General features: G+C 43.9%; 2 protein-coding genes across 2 annotated transcripts in view; both read left to right on the top strand.

Annotated features, from left to right (window-relative positions):
- Window positions 1-5168, top strand: part of svilb (supervillin b) — a 38795-nt gene extending 33627 nt beyond the window's left edge. Inside the window, exons 36-42 of the mRNA XM_070918173.1 lie at window positions 166-373; window positions 508-641; window positions 1197-1352; window positions 1476-1619; window positions 2084-2205; window positions 2487-2642; window positions 5082-5168. Of these exons, the coding sequence (XP_070774274.1) occupies window positions 166-373; window positions 508-641; window positions 1197-1352; window positions 1476-1619; window positions 2084-2205; window positions 2487-2642; window positions 5082-5168 (1007 nt within the window). The remainder of the gene's footprint in view (window positions 1-165; window positions 374-507; window positions 642-1196; window positions 1353-1475; window positions 1620-2083; window positions 2206-2486; window positions 2643-5081) is intronic.
- Window positions 5169-11089: 5921 nt separating this feature from the next.
- LOC139297011 (acyl-coenzyme A thioesterase 3-like) lies at window positions 11090-13868 on the top strand. The gene is made up of 3 exons (XM_070919589.1): window positions 11090-11546; window positions 12161-12348; window positions 13260-13868. The coding sequence occupies exons 1-3, from the start codon at window positions 11090-11092 to the stop codon at window positions 13866-13868; spliced, it is 1254 nt and encodes a 417-aa protein (XP_070775690.1).
- Window positions 13869-17911: the final 4043 nt, after the last annotated feature.

The following is a 17911-nucleotide window of genomic DNA, read 5'->3' as shown; positions in this document are numbered from 1 at the left end:
GTTGGTCTTATTTTGCATTATCTGGACAATTAAAGTAATCCTTTGTAATTTACTTACAAAACAGTTCTGGTTTGTTCATTTTTCGTCTGCCATGTGTTTTTGTGGAATACATGAAACCCTTCTTGTCACTCCACCGATCATATTCGCCTGCTCGTCTGTGTCCAGATGAGTGGCGTCTGTACTGTGTGCGGGGCGAGGTGCCGGTGGAGGGCCACCTGCTGGAGGTGGCGTGTCACTGCAGCAGCCTGCGCTCCAGGGCCTCCATGATCCTGCTCAACATCAACAAGGCCATCATCTACCTGTGGCACGGCTGCAAGACGCAGCTTCACACTCGCAGCGTGGGAAACACGGCCACGCTCAAGATCAAAGAACAGTGAGTTTTAATGCGGACGTTTCAGGACGACTTTCTCTTAAAGATACCACTCTGTAAATCAGCGCAAATTCAAATGGTCACTGGTGGGTGTTTTTGGTGGTTTTGAGGTTGTGGTTCCCTGTTGTTTCCCTCAGGTGTCCACTGGAGGCGGGTCTCCACAGCAGCAGTAAGGTGACCATCCATGAGTGTGACGAGGGAGTGGAGCCTCCGGGCTTCTGGGAGGCACTGGGGAGAAAAGACAGGAAGGCTTACGACTGTATGCTGCAAGGTAGTCTGTGCCCATGTTCTCTGGTCATTAACTTACACTTACTCGCTGTCTCTCAGACACAGCTGCTACAATTATCTCGGCAGAAACTGGAGGGATGTATTTTGACACTATAAATTGGCCAAATAAAGTTATGGAGGTTCATGTGGACCAAGATTTGAAAGGCCTCCAGTGTGGCAGGATACTGGTGCCAGCAGTACACCTAAGATACGGTGTCACTACGAACTTCTTTTTTATTTTAAACAACGGTGGATTTGAGACATTTGGCTTTTATTGTTAAACGTTATCTTTAACAGCAGGATAAGATCTTTGCTTAAAAATTGTATGAAGATAACAGAATTGATTATTTAAATCCAACAATATGTGATCAACAAATTAATAAAGACCAAGACTCTGACCCTCAAGCATTGAGTGCCACATTTTGGTTGTTCAGTTCTTGATTCAGGGATTGAAAGGATATAAAGTTTTGAGGTACACGGCTTCAAACTTTGTCATGTGAATGTTGAGTAAACTTGGGGGAATGATCGTGTATCGTTGGTTTCTGATTTTCTTTTTCAGATCCAGGTAAATTCAACTTCACCCCACGGCTTTTCCTGCTGAGCAGCACATCTGGAGAGTTCATGGCGAGTGAGTTCTTCCACCCGTCCAGAGGTCCAGACCTGGTCAGCTCACTGCCCTTCCTGCAGGAAGACCTGTACAACGCGTCACAACCTGGTGAGGCCTGGACACAAACTTACTGAAGACTGTTGTCTGCACGTTACACCTTCAACTTTACAGCTTGCAGGGAGTGTATTCATGTCTTATCCTGACAGATATAATCGTTTCTCTCCCTGACAGCGTTGTTCCTGGTGGATAACTTCCATGAGGTTTACCTGTGGCAGGGCTGGTGGCCTCAGGACAGTGAGAGCACCGGCTCGGCTCGTATCCGCTGGGATTCAGACAGAAAGTGTGCGATGGAGACCGTGCTGCAGTACTGCAAAGGTTAGGGTGATGGGCACGTTGCCTCCTTGTTTTTAAAGGTGTGAAGTTGCAGGTTTTCAGGTTCAGATTTCAGTTTGTGCTGTACATGATAAGATGCACGTGGTTGGCTTTTTTGGGTGGTGGGGGGCGCGAAAATCTGTTGTGGTATTAGTTATAAAGGAAAAGTTTCAGGAAAAACAATCATGATTTTGACACAATCTCGACACAAAAGCAAAAGTATTATTTTTATTTGCTGTGACTTTAACTCTAGTAAGTGTTCACAGTTTGGTCACCAAATTACACTCAGATACACACTGAGATATTAAGAACATACGAAATGAAAATGTGCCGCCCCAATTTTAGTCAAAGCTGTTGAAATTAAGTGGCAGTATTTAGATTACCAAATTGTGGTGCAGATTTTAGTCGTTCAGTCAGTCATTTTCACGACTTGAGGTCCGAATTATTGTGACGATTTTGTCTTCCAGAGAAGAACGAGAAGAAGCCTCAGAAGTCGTATCTGATCCACGCCGGTCTGGAGCCGCTCACCTTCACCAACATGTTTCCCAGCTGGGAGCACCGAGAGGACGTGGCTGAGATCACCGAGAGGGTCAGCTGTTAAAATAAACTCTCATTTATATCTTACGATCATGATATCAGTAAGCAGTCGGGAGGGTTTTCAGTCACGACCACCCTGACAATGAAAATAAAATGCTCTTTTCTACGATCAGTATCCTTAAAGTGAAAATACTCGGCTTACAAACACTGAAGAAAACACTTCTCACAGCCTCTTTCTCCACTTCTCATTTTCCTCACGTATGTAAACTAAGTGTCCAAACACCTGCTCTCTTTATAAAGGACTTCATGCAGTGTCCTCTGTTCTGGCTGCAGGAGGCGGAGGTGTGTAACCAGATCATCCTGGTGGAGGACGTGTTGACCCGGCTCTGTCAGAACACCTTCCCTCTGGCTCAGCTGCAGGCCCGGCCGCTCCCAGAGGGAGTGGACCCGCTCCGCCTGGAGATCTACCTGTCTGACCAGGACTTTGAGGTCCGTAAACCCTCAAACGCTGCGGCACAAAACCAGATTTTTGTATTTTGATGTATTGTCTGTAATGTTGGAGGCAGGGTTAAAAATAATCATCCTTTGTTAGAGAGCATGTGTCCCCTTCTTGATCAGACTTTTTAGGACATTTTGGTCATTTTAAGAGGCAATTTTAAGTAAAACATGAGATGATACATGTGCGTTGGATATTGCCAAATAAAACCTCATCACAGGAAAAGATCTGGTAGTTAGTAACCTTCAAACTGGAACTTAAGGAAATATCTACGAGTTGAAATCAAATTTGACTTTTTTTTACTGTTTTGCAGTCCTGGTGACGGTTTATTATTCTATTTATATTATTATTATATTAGATAAATGACTAAAGCTACATCGACATATTTCCAGAAGCTACTCCAGAGCTGGAGAGCAGAAATCCACCATCACTGAGAGACACAAGCAGACTGACATAAAGAGTACAACAAAACCAATCCTATACTGGATTACTGCAACATCTCTTTCATGTCAGCCATCCTAACTCCATCTAACTCTCACTTCACAGACCAAGTTGTAGGTGGATTCAGGTAAGAAGAGCCACTCGTGATTCATCAGCTCCTTCTCTCGAGCACGTCAGCACTGTTTTCATTTTTTCTTTACGTGGATTTGAAAACTCTGAGTCACTCCCGTTTCACTCCTGTCTCCCAAGTGTGCTGCTGGTTGAGGAGGAAAATGTTGCGCTCGGCTGCACAATTACGTCTGAAAAGATCATCCTGATTATTTGGTTAGACACTCCAGTCAAGTCCTCTTTATCAGCTGCAGACACAAAGGATTTAGCTCTCCGGCTTCTTCACACGGGAGATAACAAATAGAAAAGGACACGTGACCCAAACTTAGATCCCCTTCCTGCTGGGAGAGAAAGAAACTCACAGAAGTTGAGTCAAAATTACAAATATGTATTTATATAATAGTGTTAATGTATATTATTTAGTAAGTTATACTCATAACAGCCAAAACTGTCACTATATCATAACTTTGAATTAGTAAGTGCAGTTTTTACGTAGTACCTGATAGACCTGAAACTATTAGTCTATTAACTTATTAGTCATTTGACAGAAAAACAATCAGCATGTGTCTTTGGTGTTATTACTTGATGAATGACAATCGATTATGAAACGCTGTTTGGATCCAGCTTCTCCAAAGTGAGGATTTGCTGCTTTTATCAGTTTTATATCATTTTAGAATCAACGCAGATCCTTTTTAAGGCCTCACTTTGGGCTCTGGAAAATTATATTGAGGATTTTTCATTCTTTTCTGACTTTTTATAGACGAAACAATTAAGCGAATAATAGTAGTTTAGAAAGTCCAAAAGTTCTCATCTCATCATTTTCAGTTACTAAGAGAAATTTTAAAATGTCTTGTTTTTTTCTGGCAGGAACGGGCTTCCGTATAACCCTCGATAATGACTTTGGATTCAATAGTTTTTAACACATTTCCTTAATATGAACAACTGAGGTTGTAAATTAGGTGTTGAAACACTTTTGTCAAATTTGTACTCTTGTGATAATTGAGATGTTAAATTGTGCAGCCACGGTTCCTCTCTTCTTCTCCTCTTTAAAAAGGTGTCACCTTTGACTACACCATCCTCCTACACTTCTCTGCCGCTGCTCTTCTCTTCACACACAGTCTCTTTCCTCTTAGTTCTAATAAACGCACTTGTGATTCACCGTCAGCCACACTGCAGTCTGACTCACTGTCTGTCTGTCGAGCACAAAATGGAGGCATGAAAACACTGAAACAACTAAACAGTCCTTTTAAGATAGAAGTGGTTTGCTGAGGTTTTGGTCCACAGTAGAAACCCACAGAGCACTAAACACATTATCAACATGACGCCAGAGTGTTGGCTGTCATGTAGCCCAGTAATGACCCAAACAACAAGTATATTATTACAGAAACAATGAATTAACAGATGTAACTGTCAAAGAAGTATGTAAGATAAGTCTAAAATGTACAAGATATGTCTTTATTTTCTCATTAAAAGCCCTATGATGCACTTTAATATGAAGATGTCGACTGAAAGGTAGCTGGGTAATATTTCTTGGTGCTTTCACAGTCAGAGTTTTAGTCAAATTTGTAGCCTTGACAAAGCATAAAAATCCTCTCTTGAAAGAAGTAAACAAGACTTACTGCAATTTGAGAAAATTACAGCTTCTTTGAGGTAAAAACAAACCTTTCTGCAGATCATAAAATTGCACTTGTGTTATTTTGGTCTTTCACTTTAGTAGCCACTATGATCACTTGTTGACGGCTCCACAACTATTATGAGTTACAGGAAAAACAACAACAACATCCTTTGAAACAGTATTTAAACTCAACAAAGACCCTGTCGAGTTCTCTGTCTCATCACCTTCCTGATTAATGAGCTGCACGTGTCTCTTTTTCTAATTGCAGAAAGCTTTGGAAATGAAGAGAGAGGAATACGAAAGTTTACCAGGGTGGAAGCAAGTGAACTTAAAGAAGGCCAAAGGACTGTTTTAAGGAAGTTTTTGATCAAAGTTTGTCGTGCGAAGTGGATAAAAAGTGGACAGTTGAGATGGAGACACAGGAAAGCTGTTGTGGTGGTAACACGCGAGGACACTGGGATAGAAATTCAAAATGTCTGAATCTGAATATGAAGGATGAGACTGGAGATGAACTCGCCTTGCTTATAGTCATGTTTTACCTTTCAACTTTGTCATTACATAACAAAATTACGGTGTCAGAGAAGGTAAAAACACCTTGCTCCGGTTCATACATGGTGTTTGTGTGTATTTGGAGTCTCCTCCAAACACTGAAGTCACCTCTCACGGACTCTGCGAAAGAAAATGTGCACACTAGGACGCTTGGTGTCAAGAGTGCCACGCTATGGTTGTGTATGTGTGTGTGTGTGTGTGTGTGTGTGTGTGCGATTGTATATAATGTTTGTACATGTGTGTGATGTTTATTTGTGTAAATGTGTGTGTAGGTGCGTTTGTGACTTTGTATCTATGTAAAAACAAATCCTGTCACGTCAGATGTTGTGAGGAAAGTTGTCTTTTTTTTTTCTTTGTCTACAGTGTCTGGATGCTATCAGGCCTCGTAGGTGACTCGTGTTGCTCGACCGTGTTAAACCTGCTTAAGTGACTCTGACTTACTGAGCTCCTGAGAGCAGAGATGTAAGAGTTGTAATTTAAAGGTTTGACTTTTACGAGAGAGAGAGAGAAGCAGCGGCTTGATGAATCTGAATGTATAGTGCCTTGCTTTTTGTGTACAGTTTATATACAGAAATTCTAGTCTGCATTTTTAAAGACTTTCTTTGTGATATAAGACATAGTGAATTAAAATCACAATAATGCTCAACTCAAACCGTGTGTCATTCTGTGTCTCCTGCTTCTCTATGTCATTTTCAACATTTTCTGCATCCAGCGTCTTCAGTCTTTTTCCATGAAGAGCGCACAGTTTGTCTCATAAACTAACACATGCACTATATGGTCAAAAGTATGTGGACGCTGGAACATTACACCTTAATAAATAAAACCATGGTTATTGATCTACAGCAGCAACAGCCTCCATTCTTCTGGTTTCAGACTTACAGACATATTTTGGAACCTGGCTGCAGGGATTTGCTCCCATTCAGCCATAAAAGCATTAGAGAGGTGGGACACTGGTGTTTATGGACCCGGTAACAGAGGTTTTCAAACTGTGAGGTGGGAGAGACACTGGCAGGGATACTGTGTCAGGTGACAGGTGTAGGCCTTTTGGCTACTCGGTTTTCTCTCAGGAGCCTGTTATTAGTTACTATGGCCACAAGATGGCGATACGCTACGTCTGCATACCTCTGTATTACTGGTCCTCCTGAACATGGCACTTAATCAGCTACCTGTGCTGTTGGATTGCATCGTGGTCTGTTACGGGGACTGACCCCCAAACCAGAATCATGTTACATGAGCGCCCCCTGCCGGCCAAAGTGTCGAGTTACACAGAGCTTCTTTAAAAAACACCGACTGCCGTCTGAAGCAGCGTTCAATCCAGGTAAGAAAGTGTTTCTTACTTTCTGAGTAGCTTGATAATCGTCGTCGTATTATCACAAAGACGTATACAGTGTTTGCTGCTATACTTGTAAACGTGTTTTTACCATCTTACCAACGGTTTCAGTGTTTGACGCGCACTAAGGCTCCATTCAAAACTGTATTGATCTAATATATCTTTCCTATTCTGGGAGAAGTGCATACATCATACAATATAAATTGATATGTGTGAGCAATCTCAGTACCCAGTCTACAATTCGGCATGTATCAAACTCACCAACAGGCGTCACATCGTACTCAGGTACCCTTTCATGGAGCTTTACTGCTCTGTAAAACTGTTTTTGAACTTTGACACATGCTGCAACTTCATAGCGATGACAATACATGGCCACCTCCACTGTATTAAGAAGTTTTCACAAACTTTAACAACAGAAACTTGATCCGTGACCAGTCTGCCCCCCATTTATATTGTTGACCTTTAGCCTGGAACCACCCGATCTGTGTCGGTGCACAATATGATTTATTATATTATCATAATAAATCATATTGTTGGCAATAAACAGTTTCTGATTCTGATTCTGATTCTGATCATATTTAACTCAAGTGCGCATGTGTACGCTCTGTTGTCACTTGCTAATGAAGCATGTTTAAATTGCCAAATTCTGAATGGGATTTGGTGTTAATGTCTATTTGTATGCATGCATGAACAAAATGTCCTCAGGCCAAGTCATTTGACCATATTAGCTCACCGTGTAATACAATTTAAACGGATTGTATGTGTTAATGTGTAAATTCCTTCATGGAAAATAAGCTGCTTGGTCTTTACTGCAGATTTTGATGCTACTTTGGAGAGGAGAGGCATTGACTGACCTGTACAGGTGTTTCCACAGACCTACTGAAATATACAATACATCATGGATAACAAAACTGCTCAGCTATTTGGATACAAATTAAATTCCAGTCTTCAGTAAATGCATATTCAGAAATATTTGAAATTACCACTAAAATATGAGACCTTGTTACACAGTGCAGTCTGTAAAGGCAACCAGTTTATGTCTGTGTTGGTAAATATCTGGTGATTAATTTTGTAACCTTTAATTTCTCCGTTTCCTAAAGTAGAGATAATGTTGCTACTTGCTGTGAGTACAGATGTTGCAAATAGAAATCTGTTATCAGAATCAGAATCAGAATCAGAAATACTTTATTGATCCCCGGGGGGAAATTGTACAGTACCGGTGCTCCCATTCAAGAGTAGAAAGTAGCATAATTTAGAACTAAAAGTTTGTACAAAATATAAAAATAAGAAATACAAAATACAAAATATACACATTTACAGTATTTAAGTGAAATGAGGTGAAATGAAAAATGAAATGAAAATACAAAATATACACATTTACAGTATTTAAGTGAAATGAGGTAAAAATATATACAATAACAATGTATATGTATGTATGTGTTGCACTAAAGTGTGTGACTATATATGTATTGCACTTAAACATTTTGAATAAATAGTGAGGTGGTGTATGAACAGGTGAGGTAGATACAGATACGGATTCCAGTCTCTTCCTGAGTGTCTGACACTCAGAGGGAGGAGTTAAAGTCTGATGGCCACAGGCAGGAATGATTTCCTGTGTCGCTCAGTTGTGCATTTGGGAGCAATGAGTCTCCCACTGAAGGTGCTCTTGTGTCCGACCAGTACGTCATGGAGAGGATGTGAAACATTGTCCAAGATGCCCCGCAGCTTAGACAGCATCCTCCTCTCTGACACCACCGTCAGAGAGTCCAGCTGCACCCCCACAACGTCACTGGCCTTGCGGATCAGTTTGTTTAGTCTGTTGGAGTCCGCCACCCTCAGCCTGCTGCCCCAGCATGCAACAGCATAGAGGATAGCACTGGCCACCACAGACTCATAAAACATCCTCAGCATAGTCCGGCAGATGTTGAAGGACCTCAGCCGCCTCAGAAAGTAGAGACGGCTCTGGCCCTTCCTGTAGAGGGCATTAGTGTTCTTTACCCAGTCCAGTTTATTGTCTATGTGAACTCCCAGATACTTGTAATCCTCTACAATGTCCACACTGGCCCCCTGGATGGAAACAGGGGTCATCGGCGCCTTGGTCCTCCTCAGATCCACAGTCAGTTCCTTTGTCTTTGTCACGTTGAGCTGTAGATGGTTCTGCTCGCACCATGTGACAAAGTTGTCCACAGCAGCCCTGTACTCCTCTTCATCACCCTTACTGATACATCCAACTATTGCTGAGTCGTCAGAAAACTTCTGAAGATGGCAGGTCTCAGTGCAGTAGCTGAAGTCCGTGGTGTAGACGGTGAAGAGGAAGGGAGAGAGGACAGTCCCCTGCGGGGCCCCGGTGTTGCTGACCACTCTGTCTGACACACAGTGTTGTAAGCGCACATACTGTGGTCTGCCAGTCAGGTAGTTGACAATCCAGGACACGAGGGGGGCATCCACCTGCATCTCCGTCAGCTTCTCACCCAGTAGAGCCGGACGGATGGTGTTGAACGCACTGGAGAAGTCAAAGAACATGACTCTCACAGTGCTCGCCGGCTTGTCCAGGTGGGCGTAGACGCGGTTGAGCAGGTAGATGATGGCATCCTCCACTCCAAGTCGGGGCTGATAGGCGAACTGAAGGGGGTCCAAGTGTGTCTTGACCAAGGGCCGGAGCTGCTCTAGGACGAGTCTCTCCAGGGTCTTCATGATGTGGGAGGTCAGTGCCACGGGTCTGTAGTCCTTGGAGCCACTGGGTCGCGGCGTCTTTGGAACAGGAACGAGGCAGGATGTCTTCCACAGCACGGGGACCCTCTGAAGACTCAGGCTCATGTTGAAGACGTGGTGAAGTACTCCACATAGCTGGGGGGCACAGGCTTTAAGCACCCTGGGGCTGACACCATCGGGGCCTGCAGCCTTGCTGGAGTGGAGTCTCCTCAGCTGTCTTCTAACATGGTCGGCAGTGAAGCACATTGTAGAGGTGACCGGTGGGGGAGGGGTGGAGTCGTCAGGTTGAAGAGTGCCGTCAGCCTGGGGACTGGGGGACGAGGTGTGAGGAAAGCTCTCACAGGGGGGTGGGGGGCTGTGAGGAGCAGGAGGGGGAGGGGGGAGTGGAATAGGTGAAGGTTGGAGGCAGACAGCGGAAGAGTCATGGGGGGGTTGAGCAGGGCCCACAGAGTCAAATCTGTTGAAAAACAGATTAAGTTCGTTGGCCCGGTCCACACTGCCTTCAGCTCCTCTGTTGTTGCTCGGCCTGTAGCCCGTGATGGTCCTCATTCCACTCCAGACCTCTCTGGTGTTGTTCTGCTGGAGTTTCCACTCCAGCTTCCTCCTGTACTTCTCCTTGGCCTCCCTGATCTTCACCTTCAGTTCCCCCTGGATCGTTCTCACCTCGTCTCTGTTGCCAGCTCTGAAGGCCCTCTTCTTTTTGTTCAGTATGGCCTTGATGTCCTTTGTCACCCATGGCTTGTTGTTAGAATAACAATGGACAGTCCTTGCTGGTACAGTGGAGTCCACACAGAAGTTGATGTAGTCTGTGATGCACTCTGTGAGCCCATCAATGTCCTCTCCATGCGGCTCACAGAGCGCCTGCCAGTCAGTCACCTCAAAACATCCCTGAAGTGTCTCATAAGCCTCCTCTGACCATCTCCTCACTGTCCTCGTGGTTGCAGGCTGGCTCTTGACTAGAGGCACATAACAGGGGTTGAGGTGCACTAGGTTGTGGTCTGACCTACCCAGAGGGGGGAGGGGGGAGGAGCTGTATGCATCCTTAACGTTAGCATACAGTAAGTCCAGGGTCCTCTCCTCTCTAGTGGGGCAGCTCACATACTGTGTGAAGGTGGGAAGTGTCCTAGCCATGGTGACGTGGTTGAAGTCACCCGAAATAGCAATGAGTGCATTCGGGTGTTGAGTCTGTAAACGGGCTATGGCGGAGTGAATGACGTCACACGCCGACTTCGGGTTGGCAGAGGGGGGGATGTAAACAGTCACAACAATGGCATGTGAGAATTCCCTGGGCAAATAATACGGCCTGAGTCCAACAGCCAACAGTTCAATGTCCGGGCAACATACACTATCCTTGATGGTGATGTGGGAAGGATTGCACCACCGGTTGTTAACGAGAACGGCAAGTCCCCCTCCTTTACGCTTACCGCTCCCGGTGCAATCCCTGTCGGCCCGGACGGTCTGAAAGCCGTCGATGGAAACGTTGTCGTCGGGAATGTCCTGGTGCAGCCATGTCTCCGTAAAGCACATTAAACTACACTCCCGGTACTCCCTCTGACTCCTGGCCAGCGCCGTCAGCTCGTCCACTTCACTTTGAGCTTCACTTTGTCACATTGCCCGATAAATGTGGCTGTCCTGCTTACTTTGTTACAGTCAAAGGATAAAAAGATTTTTTCTTTTCAGAAGACATGTCCTCCCAAGTCAGACTGAGGCTGCTGCCGAGCGCCAGGTGCTTGTTCGATGAGCCCGTTCAGGTGAAGGTGGCCGGGCTGAGGTCGAGACAGGTGGTCGCCATGAGAGCCAGATCCACAGACGAGAAGGGAGTGGTGTTCAGCTCCACGGCAACCTACAGGGCTGATGGGAGCGGCAAGATCGACCTAAATAGAGATCCCTCACTCAGTGGGAGCTATGTTGGGGTTGAACCCATGGGTCTGCTGTGGTCGATGAGGGCAGACACCCTGCATAAATACTTTTACAAGAACGATTCGCTAAACCCACATGTGGTGAAGTTGTCTGTACATGAGGAGGAGGGGGAGGGCAAGATGCTGGCAGAGGCGACCAATGAGAGGCTTCTGATTGGAGAGGGGGTCAGCCGGCTCCCTGTCAAAGAGGGGAATATTCGTGGAGTCCTGTTTACTCCCCCAGGTAGGTGCTTTTCAAGGAAAACCACAATAACATCAGCAATGGCTCCATTCCCGTTACGTGTCCCAGTAAGCCCTGACAGTGAGCCAGCATGCACAATTCCAGGACCCTGAAACCAGCTATGATAAATGGAATGCGGCCATCATTATGGTTGTGGTGGTGATGTTGTAGCCCTGGTGTAAAAGTGAGGGATTAAAACAAGCTAGTTCCTAATAATAAAGATGGATGAAAAGAATTAAGTAAATAAATGGAACTGAAACTAATTTAGTTTAATAAAGAAATAAATGTTTAAGAGTGTTAATGTTTGACAGTTTTTTTAGTTAGTGAGAATTATAAGTTTCACTAAAAACAGGTAAACCTTCATGGTAGCTACCTTAGGAAACCGAACCCAAACACCCCATCAATCCAGTCTAGAAGTAATTATAGCCGTTAAAGCATAATTCAGAGTGTTGGGATGCTAATCTTAATTAATCTATTATTTAAAGCAGCCCCATAACTTCAAGAGCTAGAGCAGTGATATCAGTTTAGTGACACTGCAGCAAAAGGATGCACATTATGTAAGATGTAGGAGTTTATTTGATCCACTGTTGACATTTACTTGTATGTGTGTGTTCCAGGAGAAGGTCCTTTTCCTGCTGTGTTGGATCTGTGCACCTTTATGTCTGAGAAAAGAGCCTGTCTGCTGGCCAACCGAGGGTTTGTGGTTCTGGCTGTAGCAGTGTTCACTGAGAGGCCTGACAACTTCAAAGAGATACATCTGGACCATTTTGAAGAAGCTGTGGATTTCTTACAACAACAACCTAAGGTGAGTTGTTCGAGTAACTTTTAAACACAGCAGCGTGAAGTCACAATGGTACAACTCATTTTTTTGGCCACTCGGGGGCAGCAGTCACAAAATTGACATATTTTTATTTTCATATATTTGCTTATTTACAAGCAATTACGCAGCAACATTATCATTAATTTGGAGTCTGAATGTAACTCCTATAGTCACTCTCTTTTTAGCTCTGCTTTGGTCTCCACACCAGGGTTGTGTTATTACAAATGTCAGTGTAAGTCTTCATACATACTTACCTGGAAGCTCTGGTTTCACTTTGGCTTTCTGTGGCCAGGGATGGACTGGGGCTGGATAGCTGGGATGATGGCCAGAAACAGTCTACTGTGTGTGGTTCTACTGCAGTTAAGATTAATCATTGCTAAAGTGATTGAAAATCACACAGCTCCATTATTTATTCATAATTTATCTTAATTGGTGTTCTCATCAAGTGTGATTATTATTATATTATTATGTTACACCTTGTTGGTTTAATCTGTACAAACAACGGTGCAAAGTTATGTGCTGGACTCTTCATGGCTGGCCCTTAGTTGAAGCTAAAACTGGACATCGGTGTGTATTATTGTGTCATGAGGGTTTATTTTAAAGTATTTTGAGATTTTTGCAGTTTTTGCAGCCTGTGATGGCAAAGCCCACTTCCTTAAGCTGCCTCTTCATTTAGTGTGACGATAAGACATTTCCACCGCTTTTGTTGAATGCATGTTCTTGTACAGTTACATCATAATATTGAGTTTTTTTGTTAATGATTGAGCCATCGTGCTTGAGGAGACCTTCACATTTCATCCAGTTTTTACACAGTTGTCCTGATTCATTTTCATAGCAGTTCCTAAGCTCTATGTGTTTAAACAGACTACCGCTAATTTGCATGTTTTTCTTCACAGGTGGGCAGTAAAGGAGTTGGTGTAATATCAAGATCAAAGGGGGGAGATATTGCGCTTTCACTTGCTGCTTTTGTGCCAGGTGTGGAGGCCGTTGTGTGGATCAACGGCTGCAGCGCTAATGTGGCCTTTCCTCTCTACTACAAAAACCGCCAAATCCTCTCACCATTACTGTTCGACTCCAGCAAGGTGATTCACACGGAGTCAGGGGCCAGCATCATCAAGTATGGTGTTCACAATCCCCTGGCAGAGGAGAACAAGGGCAGCCTGGTCCCCATTGAAGACGCCAAGGGACGTTTCCTCTTTGTGGCTTCAGAGGACGACCTCAACTGGGACAGCAAGGGTTACATGGACGAGATGGTGGAGAGACTGAAGCGTCATGGGAAGGACAACTTCGAGAGTGTGTTTTACCCGAGAGCGGGACACTTACTGGAGCCACCGTACGGACCTTACTGCCCCTCGGCTTTACATGGACTCATTGCCTGTCCAGTCCTGTGGGGGGGTGAGCCCGGCGCTCACGCAGCAGCTGAAGTCCACCTGTGGAAGAAAATCCAGGAGTTCTTCAGAGCTCAGCTGAGCTGTGATGCTACAGAGACTAAAGCCAAGTTATAGATGATCATCATGGCTGCCAATTAAATGTAGTATAATCATGTCTGACGGTTGAATGTTTTGTCATGAATTGATGGATGATTGATTATATCACATATTGTAAGGTTATGATTAATCAAAACATGGTGCAGGCTTACTACATTTAAAGGAGAAAATGATAAGATGTATTTAGTGCACTACTATAATCTGACTGAAATTGAATGTTAATTGAGCTCAGTTTTTCTGCTGCATCAAAACATTATTTAAAGGAAAATTACATCTGGGACAATGGGATCTTAGGAACCACGAGTTTAATCTTGAACAAGGCATTGTATTTTATATGATTACCAAATGTTATTTATGTAAAATCTTAATCTGAAAAGTAACTGTCAGCAGCTTTCAGTTGATATTGTAAAAAGTACAATATCTATGTGTAAAAAGTAGCATGAAGTGGACATACCCAAATACCAAATCAAATGCATCAAAAAAACTAACGGTTAAAATATACCTTGGTCGGGAGGGTTAACCCAATGTACATTTGCCAGAACTAATCAGTCGACAAATCACTAATCTAAACTTTATATGGCTTGTCTAAATTTGCTGTAACGTTGCAGCCGGAATACATTACGGCCCCTTGTGGCCAATACGTGCAAGAGCAACAACAGGGTGGCCGCGGGTCCTTACACATACTTAAGTCCCGTTTAGGAAGGTCTTCGCATTAGACCAGAAAGTTTACTCTGCTGTGTCTAATCAGGAGACGATAAAGCTAATAGCTGACTTTAAAACCCACAATATGATCATTTTCACTGTGAATACGTTTTAGTTACCTAACTGGGAGGAAAGCAGAAGAAGCTAAGATAGGACACTTAACTGTTTAAAAACTTTTATCGTGCTGAAACATTAACCACATCATTATGTTGTTATGTTATGTCACATCTAGATACACTAGATTATTAGTTACAAAGTCCAAACTTGTAAGGAAAGGATTTTCACTTTTGAGAAGACATGCCCTCCCAAGTCAGACTGAGGCTGCTGCCGAGCGCCAGATGCTTGCTGAGGTCGAGACAGGTGGTCACCATGAGAGCCAGATCGGTCAATGAGAAGGGAGTGGTGTTCAGCTCCACGGCAACCTACAGGGCTGATGGGAGCGGCGAGATCGACCTGGACAGAGACCCCTCGCTCAGTGGGAGCTACGTGGGGGTTGAACCCATGGGTCTGCTGTGGTCGATGAGGGCAGACATGTTGCACAAAAGGTTTCAAATACACAATTCTCTAAACCCACATGTGGTGAAGTTCTCTGTACATGAGGAGGAGGAGGAGGAGGAGGAGGAGGGCAGGATGCTGGCAGAGGCGACCAATGAGAGGCTTCTGATTGGAGAGTGGGGGTCAAACGGCTTCCTGTCTTGTTTAATATATCTTGTTGAGGTGTTAAAATGATAACTTTTGAACGTCATCAACTGAAATATATGTCTCTCTGTACAACATATTGTAACATTTGAAATATAATCAATAAAAAACGTAAAAAAAAAAATAAAAAAAAGAAGAAGCTGCTCAGGTTCACAGACATGGATGAATCCATGGTTGTATTATTATAAGATCTAATAAATCCATGGCTGTATCTCAGAGCTGGTGGTCTTCCGCGTTAAGTTTCTGTCGATACAAAATCACACTTCCTGTCTGCGCTTCACACATGAAGTTTTCTGCGGATCAACCTCAGTGAGACTTTTATTTTGAAGCAGGTTGAGTTTCCTGTTACCTTGGTTACCAATACAACACGTGCTCCGGCTTGTCGATGGTCGCAGGCAAAAACAAGACTGAACTTTTGGGATTGTGTCCTCAGTTTTTAGGTCTTACCTCGAGCCGTGTTTTGGTTCCCACCTGCAAACTTTACCTTTTCACAGTTACAGGTTTAGTTTCAACATCACGGGGCGTCGGAACAAACAGCAGTGAACTGCTCAGACGGAGAGGTGCGCTTTTGGGAGCAAAGGTAAACGTTTCTACCGGTCCGTTTCTCTTACTCACGCTTTTATGGTGAAATATTGACCTATTTTGCCTCAAACTTTTATTTAACGTTAAAAGAAACTGTGAAGTTCGGCGGAACTGCTAACATCCCATAAACATGTTCTAAGTAGACAGAGGCCACTGGTTTCTTCTTTCCATTCAATTCAATTCAATTTTATTTATATAGCGCCAAATCACAACAAAGTCATCTCATGACACTTTACAAAATAGAGCAGGTCTAGACCGACTCTTTATAATGTTATTACAGAGACCCAACAGTTCCCACCATGAGCAAGCACTTTGGCGACAGTGGCAAGGAAAAACTTCCTTTTAAGAGGCAGAAACCTCGAGCAGAACCAGACTCTAGGTGGGCGGTCATCTGCTTTGACCGGTTGGGTTTTAGGGAGAGAGAGAGAGAGAGACAGAGACAGAGAGATAGACATAGAGACACAGATAGACAGACAGACAGACAGACAGATAGGTAGGCAAAGATGTATGGCAGCACTAACAGTAGAAATAGCTGTAATATTAGCTGAGATTAATAATAGGAGCTTTAATAGTGACAGAACTACGACTAAACATAATAACTGTAGTGATGGGAGTCAGGCAGGCCCATGGCGGCAGCAGCACCCAGGCGTACCAGGACCACGATCCACAGCGACCTACGAGTCGACAAAGCACAAAGAAACTCCGGGGAAGAAATAAAGTTAGTAACGTGCATTGGACTGTGATGAATGTGCAAAGATGAAGAGGGAGAGGAGGAAAGCTCAGTGCATCATGGGAAGTCCCCCGGCAGTGTAGGCCTATAGCAGCATAACTAGGGGGCTGGTCCAGGCAGGCCTGAGCCAGCCCTTAACTATAAGCGTTATCAAAAAGCAAAGTTTTAAGCCTACTCTTAAAAGTAGAGAGTGTGTCTGCCTCCCGGACCCAAACTGGGAGCTGATTCCACAGGAGAGGAGCTTGATAGCTGAAGGCTCTGGCTCCTGTTCTGTTTTTGGAGACTCTAGGAACCACAAGCAGCCCTGCATTCTGGGAGCGGAGTGCTCTAGTGGGGTAATAAGGTACTATGAGCTCTTTAAGATATGATGGTGCCTGACCAGTAAGAGCTTTGTAGGTGAGGAGAAGGATTTTAAACTCTATTCTAGATTTTACAGGGAGCCAGTGCAGAGAAGCTAATACAGGAGAAATATGATCTCTTTTCCTGGTTCCTGTCAGTACACGTGCTGCAGCATTCTGGATCAGCTGGAGAGTCCTCAGGGACTTATTGGGACAGCCTGATAATAAGGAATTGCAATAATCCAGCCTAGACGTGACAAATGCATGGACTAATTTTTCTGCATCTGTTTGAGACAGGATCTTCCTGATTTTTGCAATATTACGGAGGTGAAAAAAGGCAGTCCGTGAAGTTTGTTTTACGTGGGAGTTAAAGGACATGTCCTGATCAAAGACAACTCCGAGATTCCTCACGGTGGCGCTGGAGGCCAGGGCAATGCCATCTAGGGTAACAATATCCTTAGATATTGTATTTCTGAGGTGTTCAGGGCCAAGAACAATAACTTCTGTCTTGTCTGAGTTCAACATCAGATAATTACAGGTCATCCAGGTCTTTATGTCCTTAAGGCATGCTTGGAGGTTGGCTAACTGATGAGGTTCTTCTGGCTTGATCGATAAATATAGCTGGGTATCATCTGCATAGCAATGAAAATGTATGGAGTGTTTTCTAATAATATCCCCTAAAGGAAGCATATATAAGGTGAATAGTATTGGTCCAAGCACAGAACCTTGTGGAACTCCATGACTGACTTTGGCGTACATGGAGGATTCATCGTTAACATGTACAAACTGAGATCGATCTGATAAATACGACTTAAACCAGCTTAGTGCGGTTCCTTTGATGCCAATTAAATGTTCCAGTCTCTGTAATAGGATATGATGGTCAATGGTGTCGAATGCAGCACTAAGATCTAACAAAACAAGTATAGAGACAAGTCCTTTGTCTGATGCAGTGAGAAGGTCATTTGTAACTTTCACCAGTGCCGTCTCTGTGCTATGATGAGCTCTGAAAC

This window comes from Enoplosus armatus, chromosome 14, assembly GCF_043641665.1.
Source record: "Enoplosus armatus isolate fEnoArm2 chromosome 14, fEnoArm2.hap1, whole genome shotgun sequence".
Lineage (NCBI taxonomy): Eukaryota > Metazoa > Chordata > Actinopteri > Centrarchiformes > Enoplosidae > Enoplosus > Enoplosus armatus.
This window is presented reverse-complemented; position numbering and strand designations above follow the sequence as displayed.